General features: G+C 41.2%; 1 protein-coding gene across 1 annotated transcript in view; it reads right to left on the bottom strand.

The window, feature by feature from the left end:
• The window catches only part of XDH (xanthine dehydrogenase), a 52,330-nt gene that overhangs the window by 14,520 nt on the left and 21,084 nt on the right, over nucleotides 1–16,726 (bottom strand). The window contains exons 13-23 of the mRNA XM_026060430.1: nucleotides 16,035–16,128; nucleotides 15,060–15,169; nucleotides 11,076–11,260; nucleotides 10,376–10,550; nucleotides 9,647–9,736; nucleotides 8,808–8,977; nucleotides 6,176–6,299; nucleotides 5,529–5,648; nucleotides 3,897–3,993; nucleotides 2,015–2,139; nucleotides 1,034–1,167 (exon numbers count right to left, since the gene is read on the bottom strand). Coding sequence (XP_025916215.1) covers nucleotides 1,034–1,167; nucleotides 2,015–2,139; nucleotides 3,897–3,993; nucleotides 5,529–5,648; nucleotides 6,176–6,299; nucleotides 8,808–8,977; nucleotides 9,647–9,736; nucleotides 10,376–10,550; nucleotides 11,076–11,260; nucleotides 15,060–15,169; nucleotides 16,035–16,128 — 1,424 coding nt within the window. The remainder of the gene's footprint in view (nucleotides 1–1,033; nucleotides 1,168–2,014; nucleotides 2,140–3,896; nucleotides 3,994–5,528; nucleotides 5,649–6,175; nucleotides 6,300–8,807; nucleotides 8,978–9,646; nucleotides 9,737–10,375; nucleotides 10,551–11,075; nucleotides 11,261–15,059; nucleotides 15,170–16,034; nucleotides 16,129–16,726) is intronic.

The following is a 16,726-nucleotide window of genomic DNA, read 5'->3' as shown; positions in this document are numbered from 1 at the left end:
CAAGCCTGACTTCCCAGTGCCTCTCTTTAGGTTGCAAAAATATCTAGGGAAGGTCATAGACATAATTTCATTACCTCTGGAATATGAAATCAGCAGTTTGGCTGACAGAGATAAAAAGAATAAAAAATGAATATGTATTACTGATTAAGTAGAGAAAGCAGAAGGTTTGCTCAGAATGGAGAAAATAAAGCCGGTTTAAGTACAGGAGCTTCATTTTGGCTATTCTCCTCCAAAGATACTCTATCAAATTACTGCTATGTCCCAACATACAGCTAACATTAATAGCAGGGAGCGTCCTAGCATACAAGAGCAACATTGGGAAGTGTTACATGCAGTGCACAAGTGCCATCTTAGAGGCCATGTTCACTCACAACCATAAAAATTTGCACAGTTAAAGATGAACCCACATCAAACCTCCAGAAACCAAAAGCACATTTACAATCTACACTTCACAAATGGTTACAATGTGGACTGATTCCATGAGCTTTTAGGGGTTTGAAAAGTGGGGTTCTCTATACTTTGGCCTGCTCCCCTTCCTAGGGAAAATCCAAAGACAGCAGGGTTTGCAGAAGAGCAGAGAAACGGTAGTGCAAGGCCCATGTCTGTAGCAGATTTTTGGGTACAGAAGAGGCTGCCATATCTCTACTTTACAAAACGCAATCCAAGCAAGGCCAGTGCTGGATTTTGCAAGGTTTTGGGGTGAAGTGAACTGGAGGAGCAGAGAGTTTGACACGCAAGAGTTTTAGGAGAACATCAATGGAAAAGCAGAGTAAGGTTTTTCCCTTTCTTATTTACATAGCAAAAGCTGACATTCCTACATAAGCACAGTCCCTTCCAGCAGCTTCAGTTCTCCTTCCAGCTAAGAGACCATTAGATACCTCCTGTAGGAACTCCCAAGCTTGCTACAAGCTGTACAGTAAGAAGACATAAAGAGTCTTCGAAGTGCCCCAGCACAAGAGGTGCTCCAAAATGGGCAGCCTGGGACAGGTGAAGTCTGAAAGGAAGAAGCACAATTCCCCGTACCCAAACTTACTTGAAAGCAGCCACAGCCACCACAGTTGACAAAATAGTATTTCTAGTCTCTTTTCCTCCAAATCCTCCTCCCATTCTTTTCACTCGAACAACAATACGATTTGAAGGGACTCCTAATGCATTAGCAACAAACTCCTGAAGAAAAACAGAAAAGCAGAGCACGCAAGGAGCTGAGCTGGTGGTAAGAAATAGATACCAAAATATGACCTGTCTTAGTTTTCTCCATTCTGCAAACTTTGCAAAGGTGCAAATATTCTGTTACTACTGCAGGTCCTATTGGTCCTGCAAGTGGATTTTTTTGCAATTTGAACCAGCAAGCCCAGTATATCATCTCTGAAATGAGAGGGTGTACAGTGCTTTAGGAGACAGCATGAGATTCAGGAAGAGACTGACATGAGGTAAGCTTACCAAGGCATGGATCTCATTTAGCACAAAGTTTGAGATGCCTTCCACACTCTTCATTCTCCTCACTCAATTATGAGACTTCTGGATAGTCTTGGCGTCCACAACAACTGCACCACGTTTGAAAGTGAACGTAAATCACAAGGGAGGATTTATAGGGAATAATGCTTTTCTTGTTGGAAGTCAGTAAGYAAACAGGGCAAAGATATCTCATAGTGCCAGTGGCCTGTCCCACAAGGTGGCAGGGTTAGTCTATATTGTCAGTGTTTGCAGCACCTCCCTTTCTGACATGTCATTCAGTGGCCATGCCTATTCACCAGCTAGCCCCATCTCCAGAAAATGGTTAAAGATGTAATCCAGGCACAGAGAGAGGTGCTGCCAACAGAAACTTCTCCGTCACCTGGAAGTGAATTCAGAACACCACGGAGATGGATATGGACTTTAGATCCCACACCCAGTTCTGAGCCAGTGTGGCATTTTTATACAAGACAAGCTAGGACAAACTGCAAAACAACAGTTACCTAGTCTAAGCACTGAGAATCAAATTCCTTTTAGGCAGCAGGCTAATGAGAGACAGTACCTGTGTCTTCATTAGGTTTTGGGTTGATACAAAGAGTTCCATCTCACCATCTTCCCCCTTCGGCACAGCCACAGTACAGTGAGTTTCCAGATAAAAATGCTCCTGTCCACCAAGGTACATCTCTCCTAGAAAACAAAGAGAAAGAAATGCCTCATAGATAGGCTRTCCCTGGAGTCATAAGAGATCTCCCACCACCTGTTGTCCGTAAACCCTTTTGACAGGCTTTAAAAGAAGCTCCTTTGCCCTGTCCAGCACTGGATATCCCTAACCTTCCAATTGACAATTTCAGTTTGTTGATTTAAAAAAAAAAGAAAAGAAAAGAAAAGAAAAGAAAAAGCACCCCACTTTCTATAAATCTTCAGTCCAAATCACAAGTGGGTGGCACTTCAAAAGCAAGTCTACCCACCAGTCCATTGACCCAGTAACCCTTAAGAGGCAATGTTTGGTGCCTTTCAGACTGGCCTGATAACACCACTGAGATGAAGGATAAAAATAAATCAAACGTACTCTAGCTGAGCAGACAAAATGCAAGATTACAGACTTGGAAACAAGGCTGCAAAAATAGAAACCCAAAATGCATTAATAAGATCTAAATGGGAGTCAACTCTCAGCGACTGCACATGGCTCTTTCCCAGGGCATCTCACCTGGCAGTGCTGACAGTGCAATTTTCAGCTGTGCTACACATTGTTAAATCTCAGAAACAACCTCCTTTCCCAGTCATGGCCCTGGTCTATTTAGCTGCCATGAAAGTTAGTCTTCAGAGCAATTCCCAAAATGCTGTTCCTCTCTTCCTTCTATTCAACTCAGTGACAACAAAATAGCTGTCTTCATTAGACACATCAGGGAGAAATGCACACTTGGGTGAGACAATGCCTGCTGTGGTACCTAGCAGTGGCATTCACCCTGTGTCCCTAAGGGCCTTGGCCTGGCATTCACACAGTATTGCGGGCTTTTAAATAAGCTATTCTTATAGCTCAGAACAGCTTCTGCCTTGCCTGGCACAGTTCTTTTCAGTTTATATAGTGCTCCATAAAAAACAGTTAACAACAGCTTATGAACCCCTTGAAGTGCCAGCTCAAATGGTTGACTACAGAGAAAAAGTCTCAGCAATGTATAGCAAAATACAGCAGATGACAGAACTGGAAATGGTTGTTTCAATTAAATAATACCCTCCTTCCCCCATAGGAAGGGGAGCAGACATGTTACTCCATGGTCTCTGAGTATAAACCCTCCATACCAGGCCTTCTGTCTGTAACTAATTTAATTCTCTTCCTTCTCAGATCTTGCCAAGGGAGGCAACGTTCTGTCATTGATAAACACATAATTCCCTGAAGGTCTACAGTCTTTGACTCTTCCCTTCAGGAGCTACTGACCAATGATATATACTGAGCAAGCTACCCTTGTCTATTCCTGGTCAAATGAAGTGGTTCTGACAGAGTATTCTAGTTCACAGCTCTGGTACTGTCCCTAACTCTTAATGTTATTAATCAGTTGATAATAATTGCTATGTTTAGCCACCCTTCTAAACCCTGACTGGCAGATCCCAACTGAATTAAACCAAGAAACATACCAAAACACCCATCCCCAAAGACAGTCCAAAAACAACATTCAGAAAGTGTCATAGAACAGTTCCATGTTCTTCATGATACATACAGGCACAAATATTGGTAGATAGGCTTTCAGAAGCATGTATGTCCCATTTTCATAAATTAAAGCCACATAACAGGTTAAAGGAAATTGACTTTCTATAAGATTCAGACCACTCTGTGTCCGGATAGGGAAAAGCTCCTATATGGATACATTTTAGGAAAAAAATCACTATGTAGAACATTATCCTATCAACTATCCTGTTTGAAAACAGCTATTAATACTTATTCTCACCTTCCAAAATGTGATCAGATTCCTCAAATCCTTTCTTTACATCTCCCTTATTAAGCTTTCTTATAAGCTTAAAAAAGGATTGTTTCTCAATAGCTTCCTAGAAAACAAAATAACACGGTGCGGTTTTTATGGAAACAGAGTGACAACAACATTTTCTCTTACTGAAGAAAAAATATCCAAGATAAAAAGCACAAGAACTTATCGGTTACTAATTACGGTAATAGCCAAATGATTTGACTTAAAACAGTACAAAACAATTTTTCACAACACAGCAATTTTACAGAAGGCACCATAACTGGAGAATCCTAGATTGTTCCTTGTGATCCGTTTTACCTTATGGACCCAGAACCCCAAAGTTCGTAGCCACCAGAGCTACGACTTACAACTTACATGAACTGATGAACTGTAGTTCATGGCTTGGGGCAGGAGGGGCAGGGGAGAAACACAGAGAAGAGAGGCAAGGAACAAACTAAATCTCCCAGAAGGAATGAGGACTTCTGCAAAAATAGTTCCCTTTGGAGCCAAAATACTACAATCTTTCTTGCTGAAATTTTACAAACACATTTCACTTTTGCCAAAGCTGAAGCTTCCATAATAAAAAAGCAACTCAGGGCTCTCAGAAGATAAAAAAAACAGCATATTTTTGGCCTCACTATCATTTTGCTGGTTGAATAAGTAGCTAAAAGCCTCAGAAAGGGAAAAGTTCTCAAATGTTGTTTGCGAACTCCCAAATCATAAAAGCAAATCAAAACCTTTGTGCATAGATGACAGCATCAATATCTGTACTAGACAATGCACAGACTCTTTGTATTTGCATGAATACAATTCACATTACAAAACATATGGATATGAAATATTGACCATTATAAAAAATTAGAAATCCATGGTTCTAATTTCTCTCCAGTGAGAATGGCTTCATACATTTTTTTCTGCCTGTGAATGCTTTCTTAGATTTTGCCATTTGCTTTTACTCTCACATAAGGAAAGTCTTCTGATTAAAAAAAGGCATAAAATAATCACAAATTGGTGACATTCATTTCTTCAGCTTTGAGAAGATCTGCTAATGGACTGTATCCATACAGTCCAGAAATGTCCACTGGGGAGACACAACTCCTGAAAATTAATTTCATCAGCTTTAGAAACTGGACAAATATTCTGCAGAATCGCAAAGAAATAGTGCAGCTACAGAATGAGAAGGGACTTTTTCACACCCTCTTATTAAGTGTTGTAAATTAGTGAATGGAGAATGAACGAATACCAATGAAGCCAGCAGGGTTATACCAGAGAAGAATATTGAAAGTAAGCATCGTGGGTAAGAATGTAACTGAAAGTAATCTTGTTAATTTAAACAAATTTGTGTTGAGTGCAATGTATCGCCCAGAGTCTGTCTTATTTGTTTCAATGTCAAATAATGTAGAAAAAGTTAATGCACTCCCAATTAGTATACCACGCCAAAGGTGTATCCTCTTTATACTTAAATATATAAACCATTCTTTTTATCTGTATCCTGTTGCATTCACATCACAAAGGCAACAAAACACATGGTTAAATAACCTCATGTGTGAGAACAGAGAGTAACTAGCCATCAAGGGGCCACAGATTAACTGTGGAAGTAGATCTGAGACATCTTACCTGAATCGTGACAATAGGTTTGAGCTCTTCATACCTAATCTTCACAGCTTTAGCCGCTCTTCTGGAATGCTCTTGTGTGTCTGCAAGAACTGCACCAATGATATGACCAACACAAGTGACCTAGAGGTAAGAATAGGACCCATCATCACTTGCTGTATGTATATGAAGGCACTGAAAGGCTCACGATGATTTCTCATCTCTTCCTTTCGTACAATTCTTTCTTTGTTTGTTTGAACCAGGCTTTTTAAAAATAGCTTTGAATAGGATGAAGAATAGTCTAATATTAGCTGAGTGGCTAGAGTTGTGGTATCTTGCTTCTCTCTGTATAAGAGCTATCTGAACGATACATAGCCAAATTACTCATACCTTGTCATGGAAAAACCTGATTGCAAATAACTTTGGAAAGTAACTGAATGAGTGAGCCTGTTCCAGTTGCCTGCAGCTTAGAGGAGAATGGTGCGGATAGATGGAGGTGAGGGGCACAGAGCAAGGAAATTCAGGCCCTATTGAATTTGGCAGCAAGATTTCTATCGACTCTAGTGCAGTCAGGATTTCACTTTGTGTATGGTGGAGGACTTCACTGGATAAGATAAGAAACCCCATCTCCTATGTAGTGTGATTGAAAGATGCTATTTTTAACCACCTACCATGTCATCAGCAAAAACAGTCTCATCGTTAGCAATGCCAGTGATGTTACTCCCAGGAACATCCTTCACAGAGACAAAACACACAAACCCAGGGACAGTCTGGGCTTCAGATGCATCTATAGAACTAAATAAAGAGAGCAGGAGAAGCAGAGTTATTATTTTTCATTGAACTAATTCTGTAAGTGCTTATAAACATGAAATACCAATGAGTCTACAGACCTGATTCCCTGTGGCCTGGCTATGCAAAACAGGAGTTTGTCATATGAATATCATGTGAGACCAAGGCAGAAAGGCAACATACTGGACTTTAATCATTGGGGATCTATATTTCAATTTGGATCTTGACAGTCAGTCTGATACTCAGTCTGCTTCTTTAAACTATATTGTTTCATACATCTTTTGGCTGAGACGCATCTGAAATTGACCTCCTGATCATGGCTACTAAAGATCTCTTGGCACTTTTATCCAAAGACAGATTGGTGTTAGTGATGGCCTGGCCTTCCTCCACTGTCCTTTTAGCTGTCATGATTCTGTAAAGGCAGGATTCCTCTCTGTGCATTGATAAACATGAGATTTTACTGCCTACACATAGCATCAACAGTGTGTTCACCTCTACAGAAAAATGCGGCTGTGAGTCTGGAAGAAGTTGGTAGAGTACCAATTACAAAGAAGCTGTAGAGTATTTAAACAGACATTAAAGAAATGAAGCTCTAAGAGACAAAAAGTGTCATGAGCGGTCTTCTTTGGTAGTCAGCAAAAGAGGTATCTAACTAAAACACTTGCCTGCTTAAGTCATATACAGATTTAAAACTAAGTGACAAGCAAAACAGAATGTAACTATAAATATATTACATAAGACTTTCAAGCTCCCTTTGCAAGATTTTGTATGCTGGCCTTGCAACTGGCTGGCTTGACAATGGAGCTGTTGCAAACAGAAGAGCTGTGGGTTTGTTTCTCCTAACTGAATGATTTATTGTCTTCTGTAAATTGCTGTAATTTTTCCAGCATGCTTGTATAGATTACTGAAACTCTGATTCAAAATGTGCCTGAAAATAGTTGTTTATGCATCCCAGTGAGTTATGAACTTAAAAAAAAAAAAAAAGAAAGAAATTAAATGTATAAATGAACTTTCACACATGAACTCTTAGACAGCAGGAGCTGAAAACAATGTTATTTTTCTTTGAAAAGTTCACTTTCCTGCTCTTCTGCAATAAGGCCTCAGAAAGAATCCCCTGACTGATTTCCTTAGTCAATACAGAGGCAGATGATTTCTAACTTACACTTAGTGGTCAAAACCTGACTCAGATGAAGTGGAAGTTTTCTCCTTACTTTCAACAGAGCCAATATTTTGACCAGCAAAATCATAGGCGGAAATACTTCTGCCACCTGATGAAATATTCTGCTACATCCTCTGCAGAATGACACAGACGTATGGCTTGAAATGTGAATACACAGTGCAAGTACAAGAGTACGTGCACACCAACCTCTAGAAAATACTGCATATTGTGGTCACAAGCATAGATCTGATGCTTTCTCTATTGCCCCATGTGCACGGGTAATAGTAACAATGCTTATGTGTTTGTGGCACCATCAGTGATCAAATTGCAACACCTAAGATTTAACTATGATGACAGAGCAGTTTCTTTCATAACTGGGAGTCAACTACATCTGTGCATCCATGACCACCATGCTGCCTGTCCTGTATTAGAGCACTGTGGAAAAGCTCTGAGCAGAAAGCCTAAATAGGCAGGAAGTATTGCTTAAGGAACAAACAGCACATTGCAAGGCTACTGAAGATGACATGAGGCAATGTAATGTAGAGTGTCCCACACCAAAGTAGTTGAGAGCAGATGAGAGCCTGCAGAGCCACCACAATGTAAGCACAATTAGGGATTGTGTGGGGCAGTCAGTATTGCAATATAACAGCATTAAGACTCATATGAGAATGCATAAGACATTATCTGCCAGAGTAGGCTATTGAGAGGTGGTTAGCATGGTTATAAATCATTCATCAGCCATGCTCTGTATGGACAAGACATGTTTCAAGCCAGCTGCACTTCCAGCTACTGACCTATCCACCTTACTACAATCAAGCACAAACAGCTCTATATCTATTAGCTGAGGCTAATTCATATAGGTTGATATGCTGAAGGCCAGAGCAAGTAAGCACTCGGCAAGGTAAAACAGAAGATGTTGCACACACAGCTGACTACACACCAGTGGGAGTGCTGTAGTGGAACTGCATGTTGCAAGCTGAACTTTTAGGCAGGCAAAAATGGGCATGTTCAAGCTGCATGCTCAGGTCAGGGGATAAGATGACATCTCAGACATTGTGGTGCTCTCCTATCCTGCTCCTTTGCATTCCTGCACATTTGCATGTAAGAGATGGGGCATGCAAGAACACTGCCTAGGGGCTAGGACTTTGTGCTCCAACAAAGCTGGGAGTTCAGTGTTAATTCCCTCATACTCCCACTGAACATACACAGCTCACCTCTATGTAACGATGTGCAATGAACTGGAATTCCCACTAACGCAAGAACCTTCCCCTCACCCCCTCCTTGACAGGTCAGTGTTTTCTAAGCCACCAGACACCGGATGCTTGCAACATCTGAAACTCAGGAGCAGCACTTACAGGATCTTAGCGTGGGCTTTGGTGCTGGTGACCAGTGTTAGATACAGTTCATTCTCATAGTGAGGGATGTCGTCGCAGTAGACAGCCTCTCCACATGCTTGTTTGGCTGCTGAAAGGTGCATCAAAGGCCGGCCCACCATATCTTCAACTGCCTGCCCTGTGGGCACTTCCTGGAGTAAAACACATGGCTAACTGCTGTTGCTCCTATTGCAGGGGACACAAGCATTGACCAGAGAGCAAAAGGCAGGAGATACATTCTAGTGAGACTGGGAGGGGGAGTGCTAAGTCCTGTGGGATAGGAAGATAAACACGATGGAGTGGCTACACAGAGGGGACTGTAGAGAATGAGGTGAAAGGGATTCAATTTTTTGAAACTGCTATAGAAGAGATGGATTTGATGTGACAGCTGGCATGAAAGATTCAAGTTCTACAGCCAGTTTCTCCTCTCAAAGCTAAAGAGAACAGGTCATGAGCAGAGAAACAAGGAAGGAGATATATCCTGAATCCAAGGCCTGAGAGATGCAAAGAGGCAGGCTATAACTGTGCAGAGTAGAACAGCTTCAGTTTGAATACGGAGTTCTGGCTGCAGAAGAAAAGTGCTATCCACAGCAATTTTTGTGAAGCTACACACTTCAGGAACAAAGTCTTGGGCAATGACATGAAAGAATATTGTATTCTAAAGCAAAGAAGAGACAGAGACCCAAATACAAGTTTCATGAATGGCACGACTGCAGTAAATTCATGTATGGTCCGTATTCAGGGAGGCAACAAGACAATAAGCAGCATAGTTTGGGCTACAGAAAAGCCTGAGCCTGGATCATGTAGATACTGCTACTTACTTGGAAGAGCTGGACATTTGCAATGGGATCTTTGTGAAACAGCTCTGTGGCACTGATGTAGTTTGAGGGGATGGGCTCACACAGCTTATTCTGCCAGAGACACATTAAAGAACAATCATCTCCCCTGCCAGTCCCTTTCTCACATTCCCCAGTAGCTCAGGATATTCTCCTCTTTCCCTCAGGCTGGAGTTTCCCTTCTAATGCACCAGAGTAACCTGCAGAGCCATGAGGGGCAGACGCACCAGTTGAAGGCTGGTCAACAGAGTAGAGTACAGCTGTTGATACTCTGTGGCAGAAGCCCATAGTCACCACATAGATGGGCCTAGCACTCAGCTTGCTGTGAAGATAACTCATCTTTTACAGGGTAAAAGGCAAATGGGAAGAATAACCACAACCCCACAAGAGCAGGTGCAGCGCACTAAACAGGAGAACTCCAGGAATCCTCCCATGTGCCCTCAGAGCAGTGTCTTTCCACAGCAATGTGGGAATGCCAAGGGGAAGCAAGTGGGCAGAAACATTGATCACTGTCACACAGAGAAGGAGCAGGGCAGCTCTGGCAGCTAGTGCAACAGGGAGTTTTCTGTCAGAAAATATTGCCTTCATGGCACCTGCAGGCATGCTAAGTCTGCCGCTCCATCTGCTTGTATCTGAACCCTCCTCATGCCTTCCCCATACAGAGAGCACACACAGGCCCATCTTTCCCAGCCCTCCTTCCCCAGCACCACTCACAGGGCCATTGTGCTGCTTGCTCAGTTTCTGAAGAACCGTCAAGTAGAACTTGAAGAAGAAGCTGAGCGTGAGTGTGCGTCGGAAATTCACCATCCCACCAGGCGCAGAAGGAGACAGGTCCATCTCACCCGCCAGCAAGTGGCAGGCATCCTGCAGCAGCTTCTCATTCCAGTCTCTGCAAAGGAACACAGTGATATCCAGTCCTTGCTTAGCCCTAAATATCACCAGGGCAGATTAATTCATCTGACATGGCAACTCCACTGGCTCTCAAGTGACAGCCACCTGCTCTATCTCTATCTACAGTATGTGTGTCACCTTTGCTCTCATATTGAGCACGTCTTCTGTTCTAAAGATATGGCAATGTCATTAAATGATGAGTGCAGGTTTCTCAGTTCAGTTTGGATGAAATTCAGTTTTTCAGGCTATCCCTGTGTCTAGCTTCTGCCCACCTCTAGGGATGAGTGCACTTAGCAGGAAAATGGCTCTCTGAATGAGAGACTGACATGGATGTTTGAGGGAAAGGAGTACTGGAAGAAGCAAGGCTTCACACAGAACACAGACTGCTGCAGAACTGTAACTATGCTTCTTCCCCTTTCTCCTTCTGGGTGCTATCAGAGAGGATTCAGGATATTTAAATTGTTCATGTAAAAGTCAACATTGTTCCTACTAGGCAGCCTTTCTATCACAGAAAAATTCCTACCTCCCAATGAGCTTTTGGCAAGTTTTTATTGCTAGGACAGTTGTAGGAGCCATTCCTCCATAGCTCAATTTAATCTCTTCCACTTGGCTAGTGCCTTCGTGAAACTGGACTCTCATGCCACAAGTCACAATAGCAATGTCATCCTCCCGGCGTGAAGCCTGCTTGAAAGCTGAGAAGTACTCACCCTAGGAGAGAGGAAATGATTTCTTTATTCTCTACCTTGGCATGCTTTGGAATATAGACATAGTCAAACTGTTGGCCTGTCCCTACATGGATGAGCTATTCCACRGAACTGTATCTGGTTGATTTGCCTTGCAGTGCCAAGCAGGACATGTTTGTTCAGGCAGCACCATATATTTTCTTAAGATTCAAAGATTAAACTTATCCAAGCTAGGATTGTGTGTAAGATGAGCTTTGATAGAGATCTGCTGGTACCTGTCACATTTTTTCCATGTCTTGGGAAGAGGAACCAAGACAGAATTTTTGTACATAAACAAGTTTACTCTTCCTCAGTAACTTTTTATTTCTCCCAGTCTGCTAAGCTGTTGAGTTGGAGGCCTAACCAGTAACACTGAGATCCTCCTAAACCAGTAACACTGAGATCCTCCTAAACCACTTCTCTTCTTGCTCTTTGGAAAGTCATTGAACTCTGGAAGAACTGAAATCAGTAATCACAAATGGATCCCAGGTCTAGAATGGACCAGGCTAATGGATATAAAACTTAATTTCAGGCTGTTCCTACAAACACACTTCTCAGCAACTACCCTGACTCCACACAGCAAGGAACTTCTTTTCAAGGCACCAGCAACTACCACTCACAAAGCTCAGCAGCTTTTTCATAAAGAGTGATGTGCAACTTGAGATTAACACTCTGCCAGTTTACACCAAATGATGGTGTCACCCTGGAGCCATAGCAAACTCAGTTTTTCCCCTTCCCTGTCCTGCAGAGTATGACAAATTCCCACTCAGGCATCCTGCAGATTAAGAGAAGAATCAAATCTGATGACTTTACATGGCCCTTGYGGAGAGTTTGCTGCCAAGTTTTTTCTATAATGGCTTAGCCAAGTGACTCCGCACAGCACAACACCCTGTTCCATTAATTATCTCTAATCAGAAGTGAGCAACACTTCTTCCATTACCGTAAAGAATAATTCCTCTATTGTTGGCAATGGGTGTAGTTTCACAAGAGGCCCATTTTGTGCATCGAGATCTCATTACTAGAGGTATAACTGAAGTGCGTGTTTCATTTCCTGAATTCAACTAATTAGTGGGCAACCTGCAGATAACAGCCAAGGAGCAGGATATGCCACTCCGCTTGTTAAAGCAATTAGCCTTCAAAGAGGAGAAAAGCAATCTCTTCCCTTATTGCACACTTCAGAGAAGCTTTCCAATAATGGGATTACAATGAGAAGACAACACTTGCTCTCATTCCTCACAAGAGACCACAGTTATCTTGGTGCAAAGTCCTGTGGGAGACAAGGCACCTGCTGTTCTTCCTCATTGCTAGCTAGGAAGCTAGGTAAGGTCAACCATTACAGCAGCTGCCCATGGTTGCCCTTGTCTGCCCTACCTCTCAGCAACACAACAGAGCATGTCCCCTTTGGACTTTTACAGTGAAAGCTTCTAGGTGTTAGTTATCTCACAGGAAAAACACACTTTCATAGCAGAGGGAAAAAAGGCAACCCACACTGCTAAGGGTTGCACATGAATCTAAATCAGTCTCCCACCTTTCCTCCTGGAGAGGAGGCAATACCAACTAGGAGCACACTAAGAACTCCACAGGCTTCAAAAGATTTGTAGGCAATATTCACAATTGCAGAAACATTGTTTCTATGTCAATTTATTCAGTCCACCACCATGGAAGAGAGAAGTCAATAATGACATGAAGGTTGGAGGATACTAATTTGAGGGATGAAGTAAGACTTGATCACCTTTTCCTGTCTCCCCAGAAGGACAAAAATCATGATACCGTGAACCTGTGACAACAACACTGAGCAGACAGTAGTTTAAGCTTAAGGTAGGACAGAAATATACAGCCATTGTGTTGACAGGCTTTTTCTTTTGAAAAAACAGTAAAGATTTACATGATAAAGAATAATGATATCATAAAAGATTAAATAACAATGACGAACATGAATAGGAAGATGTACACAATGAAAAGGATATGAAGGTCTGATGGTCATTAAGTGAGTAATAATGCAGGTGGTGGACAACATTTATTAACTTCATCTGGAACACAGGGAATGTTTTTATAGTCCAGAAGAGAAAGAGGGCTGTTAAGCAGAGGATATGTCCTTTTCTAGGAATGCCATTTTATACACTAAAAGATAAGCATTGTTTTCTCTTCTGGAATCTGCTTATATGTATCTTTAATCCAGCGAGCTGTTTCCCCTTCTAAACGCTGTCCTTGCTCAGCTGCAACCTCAAGAGCTGACACACAAACTAGCAGGGGAAAGAGGTTGTTACCTCCTCTCCCTTAACAATCTCTCTATGTGATAAAGCCTACCATGAATTAAATCCCCCTACAGTAACAATATATAGTGAAAACTGCTAAACTTCTTTGGTCTGAGTCTTTGTGTTGTTTGGCCAGTCTTGCACTTGCGTAACAAGTCATACCAATGCAGAAGGTAACATCAGTTTTAAACAAACATAAACCAAAAAATCAGATTCTGCTGTGTGATGACACAACCCTGCTTCCAGCTGTGAGGAAATCACAGTTCCAGAAGACTTTGCCTGCCTCATCCCAGTACCTCCAGACATCTCTTGAAGAACTTTAGTCATCCTGGCTTCATGTTTGTGAGCAAAGATCAGCCAAGAATCCATGAAGTAGAAAGTTCAAAAGTTATTTTAGTTTTTCAGATCAATGAGCTGCATATAACCTACAGATCATGCCATTGCCCTGGTGGTAAAAGTTTATTTGTTTTGTGAAATTTGCCTAAAGTATGAGATTTTTCTCACAGTCATATGGATGGAGGAACATGGTGTTGTCCATTGACTCCCTCAAGTATGTTTCTCATTTTGGCAACGACTGATGCTTCTTGCAATTACCACAAGTTCAAAGTAGAATCACCCAGAAACAGACAGAAAAATAATCTCTTAATACTTAGACACAGAAAACAGAGAGGACAGACATAGGATTTTTTGGTTCTATACCATAATATGATGGCATTTCTGGAAAATCAATGTTTTCCATTTATAAAGAAGATATGTCACTACACTGTGAATCCTTTCATACTATAACTAATGGCCTCAAGCTCTAAAAAGGTTCTTAATACCTTCATTGGCATAAAATTACAGTCTGATGTTCTCAGCCCTTAAGGGAAAAAGAGTGTTCTACCTCTTAGGCACCAAATCAGTTGTGGCTCAGGCTGCTACAGAAAATAATTGTTCATTGATCTATGGGAAGGACGTTTTGCAGGCTCAGTTGAAGCTGCAAGTCCACATTGCCAAAATGCCAAAATAATCAATCCTTGAGGTTTCAGTCTTACAAGACAAGGACATGAAAACTGAACTTCCCTCTTATCCAAACTAACTTTTTCCCAGTCATTTTCACATTTCTTTTCCCATTCCGGTTCATAGAAATTAAACAGGAACTTCAGCAACCTTACTTCACTTACTTCAGGAATTACTAGCATCTTTGCTGCACTATGTTGAAAACTGAGAACTTAGACCTTTGGGAACATTATATTGTCACCTTTCCTTATTACTGAATGTATTCAAAAAACTACAGAATGAGGTGAGGTTTCTATTTATTGCACTAAAAAACTTCTTGGGCTTGTAGCACTTTACTGTAGAGCCTATCTCCCCTTGCTTATCAAAAAGAGAGATTTTCACCAAATAATCTATGTGCTTGCTGATCCACTTAGGATTACATAAGCATTTGGAGGTCATTCTTCAAGGAAAAGTGCCTAACACATTTAAGCTAACACCCAGGTAACACCATTTTAGCTCCACTGACACTGAATTCTATTCCCACTAGCTTACCTTCCTGCTGTAGGGTATCTCAACAGAGAGAAGTATTTCTTCAGGTTTCAGTATTGTCTTTCTGTATCCAGTGAAGAACTTCTCATCCATTGTGATAGTCCTTTTGCCCTCTGTAGAGCAAGGAAAGACCAGTGGTGGATGAATAAATAACTCAGATGAAGAATGGCAAAAATGCATGTGAAAGAGCCTTCAACCTACAGAAATTATTCTTGATGTGGTATCARTTTTCATTTTTCAACCCTGTTTCACCAAATCAGGAAGGATTTTCTCAAGTTTAATTTGGTCTTTAGGGAATTATGATGGCTTCTGTCTACATATGATGTTTCATCTGCCCAGGAATTGATCATCAAAGAGACCTCTCAAAGTCCTTCCTCCTTCTTAAGCTAATTAAAGCTGAGCTTCCGGGTGAATCAGTTGCCAGCATCCCAGAGTAGTTCCCTCTTTCCTCTTCCCTTAGCCTACACACAAACTCATTACAAGAGAAAGTCACTGATCAGAGTTCCCTTAGTTCTCAAAAGGATCATATTTCAGAAAAAAATTCTTCTTAAGAGTAAATACAAATTGAGACATCTTTCTTTCTTCATAGGCAAAAGCAGGTATCAATCTTTATCTGAAAAATCCACAAGAATCCAAGTATGATAGTAACAGAAACAACCTCATGCCTATAATATGCTTGTTTTTCATGAACTGACATCTTCAACCAGCTCTTCACAAGGATGTGTCTGTGAGTGCATGCACAGTACCAGAGATTCACTTTAGTAAAGAAGTTAAAAATTCTTTAGGGAACCAACCTTAGGTATAACCTTAAGTCTTCAGCCTTAGAAAGGGCAAACCCCAGAAGACTCAGATTAAGCCTATGTTCTTTAACGTTAGCATGCACTTTCCTCAAGTTCTGACCTGACCTAATAATCTACAGGAAAGGACTGACGACTATCCCACCTCCCTTAGTGCCACAAGGAAATGTAAGTAACTTACCATTTGATATCAGAGTCAGTTTGCTTCCACTTGCCATTAACACAGGATTTAAGTCAGAGATTGGGCTTGCTGTCATTATGTTCCCACCAAGAGCCTAGCATGATAATACATGCATTAGATAAATATTAAATAACAACATAAAGATACAGCAAGGGCACCTTGTAATCCTACATTACTTCATACACAGTGCACTGAAGCATAGCTACACTTGAGTTTATTTTGATAAACTCTTTTCTCACTGAGCAATTTTAGGCCTTTAATGCAGTAGGAAAAAAATACAAAACCCATTGAATCAATTGCAGTCCCAGCCAATAGCAACATTAGACTGAAACAGTTTTAGGAATAATCTTTGGGTAATGCATCAAAACAATGTTCAAAGTATGTTCAAAGTACGTATGCCCTATGATGCCAAAATTCAAATATGGTAGCTGCAATTAAGGGAAGATCCATTGAAGTATAGAGCACCTTTTCAATGACATTCAGGAACCCAAGCTTGTTGGTTGCAGTACAAATGTATAGCACAATAACTTGTAGAGCAAAATCTTGTGTTTGGCAGGTTGGCTCACCTGCCTGCTAGACATTTTTTTAATTTAACATATGGAGTTTGAACTGGCTGAACCCATCTCCTCTGACACCTAATTTTAGATAGCATGGAAAATACAAAGAAGAGGCCTCAGATCTTATATTCTTTG

This window comes from Apteryx rowi, unplaced genomic scaffold (assembly GCF_003343035.1).
Source record: "Apteryx rowi isolate R43461 unplaced genomic scaffold, aptRow1 scaffold_169, whole genome shotgun sequence".
Taxonomy (NCBI): Eukaryota; Metazoa; Chordata; class Aves; order Apterygiformes; family Apterygidae; genus Apteryx; species Apteryx rowi.
This window is presented reverse-complemented; position numbering and strand designations above follow the sequence as displayed.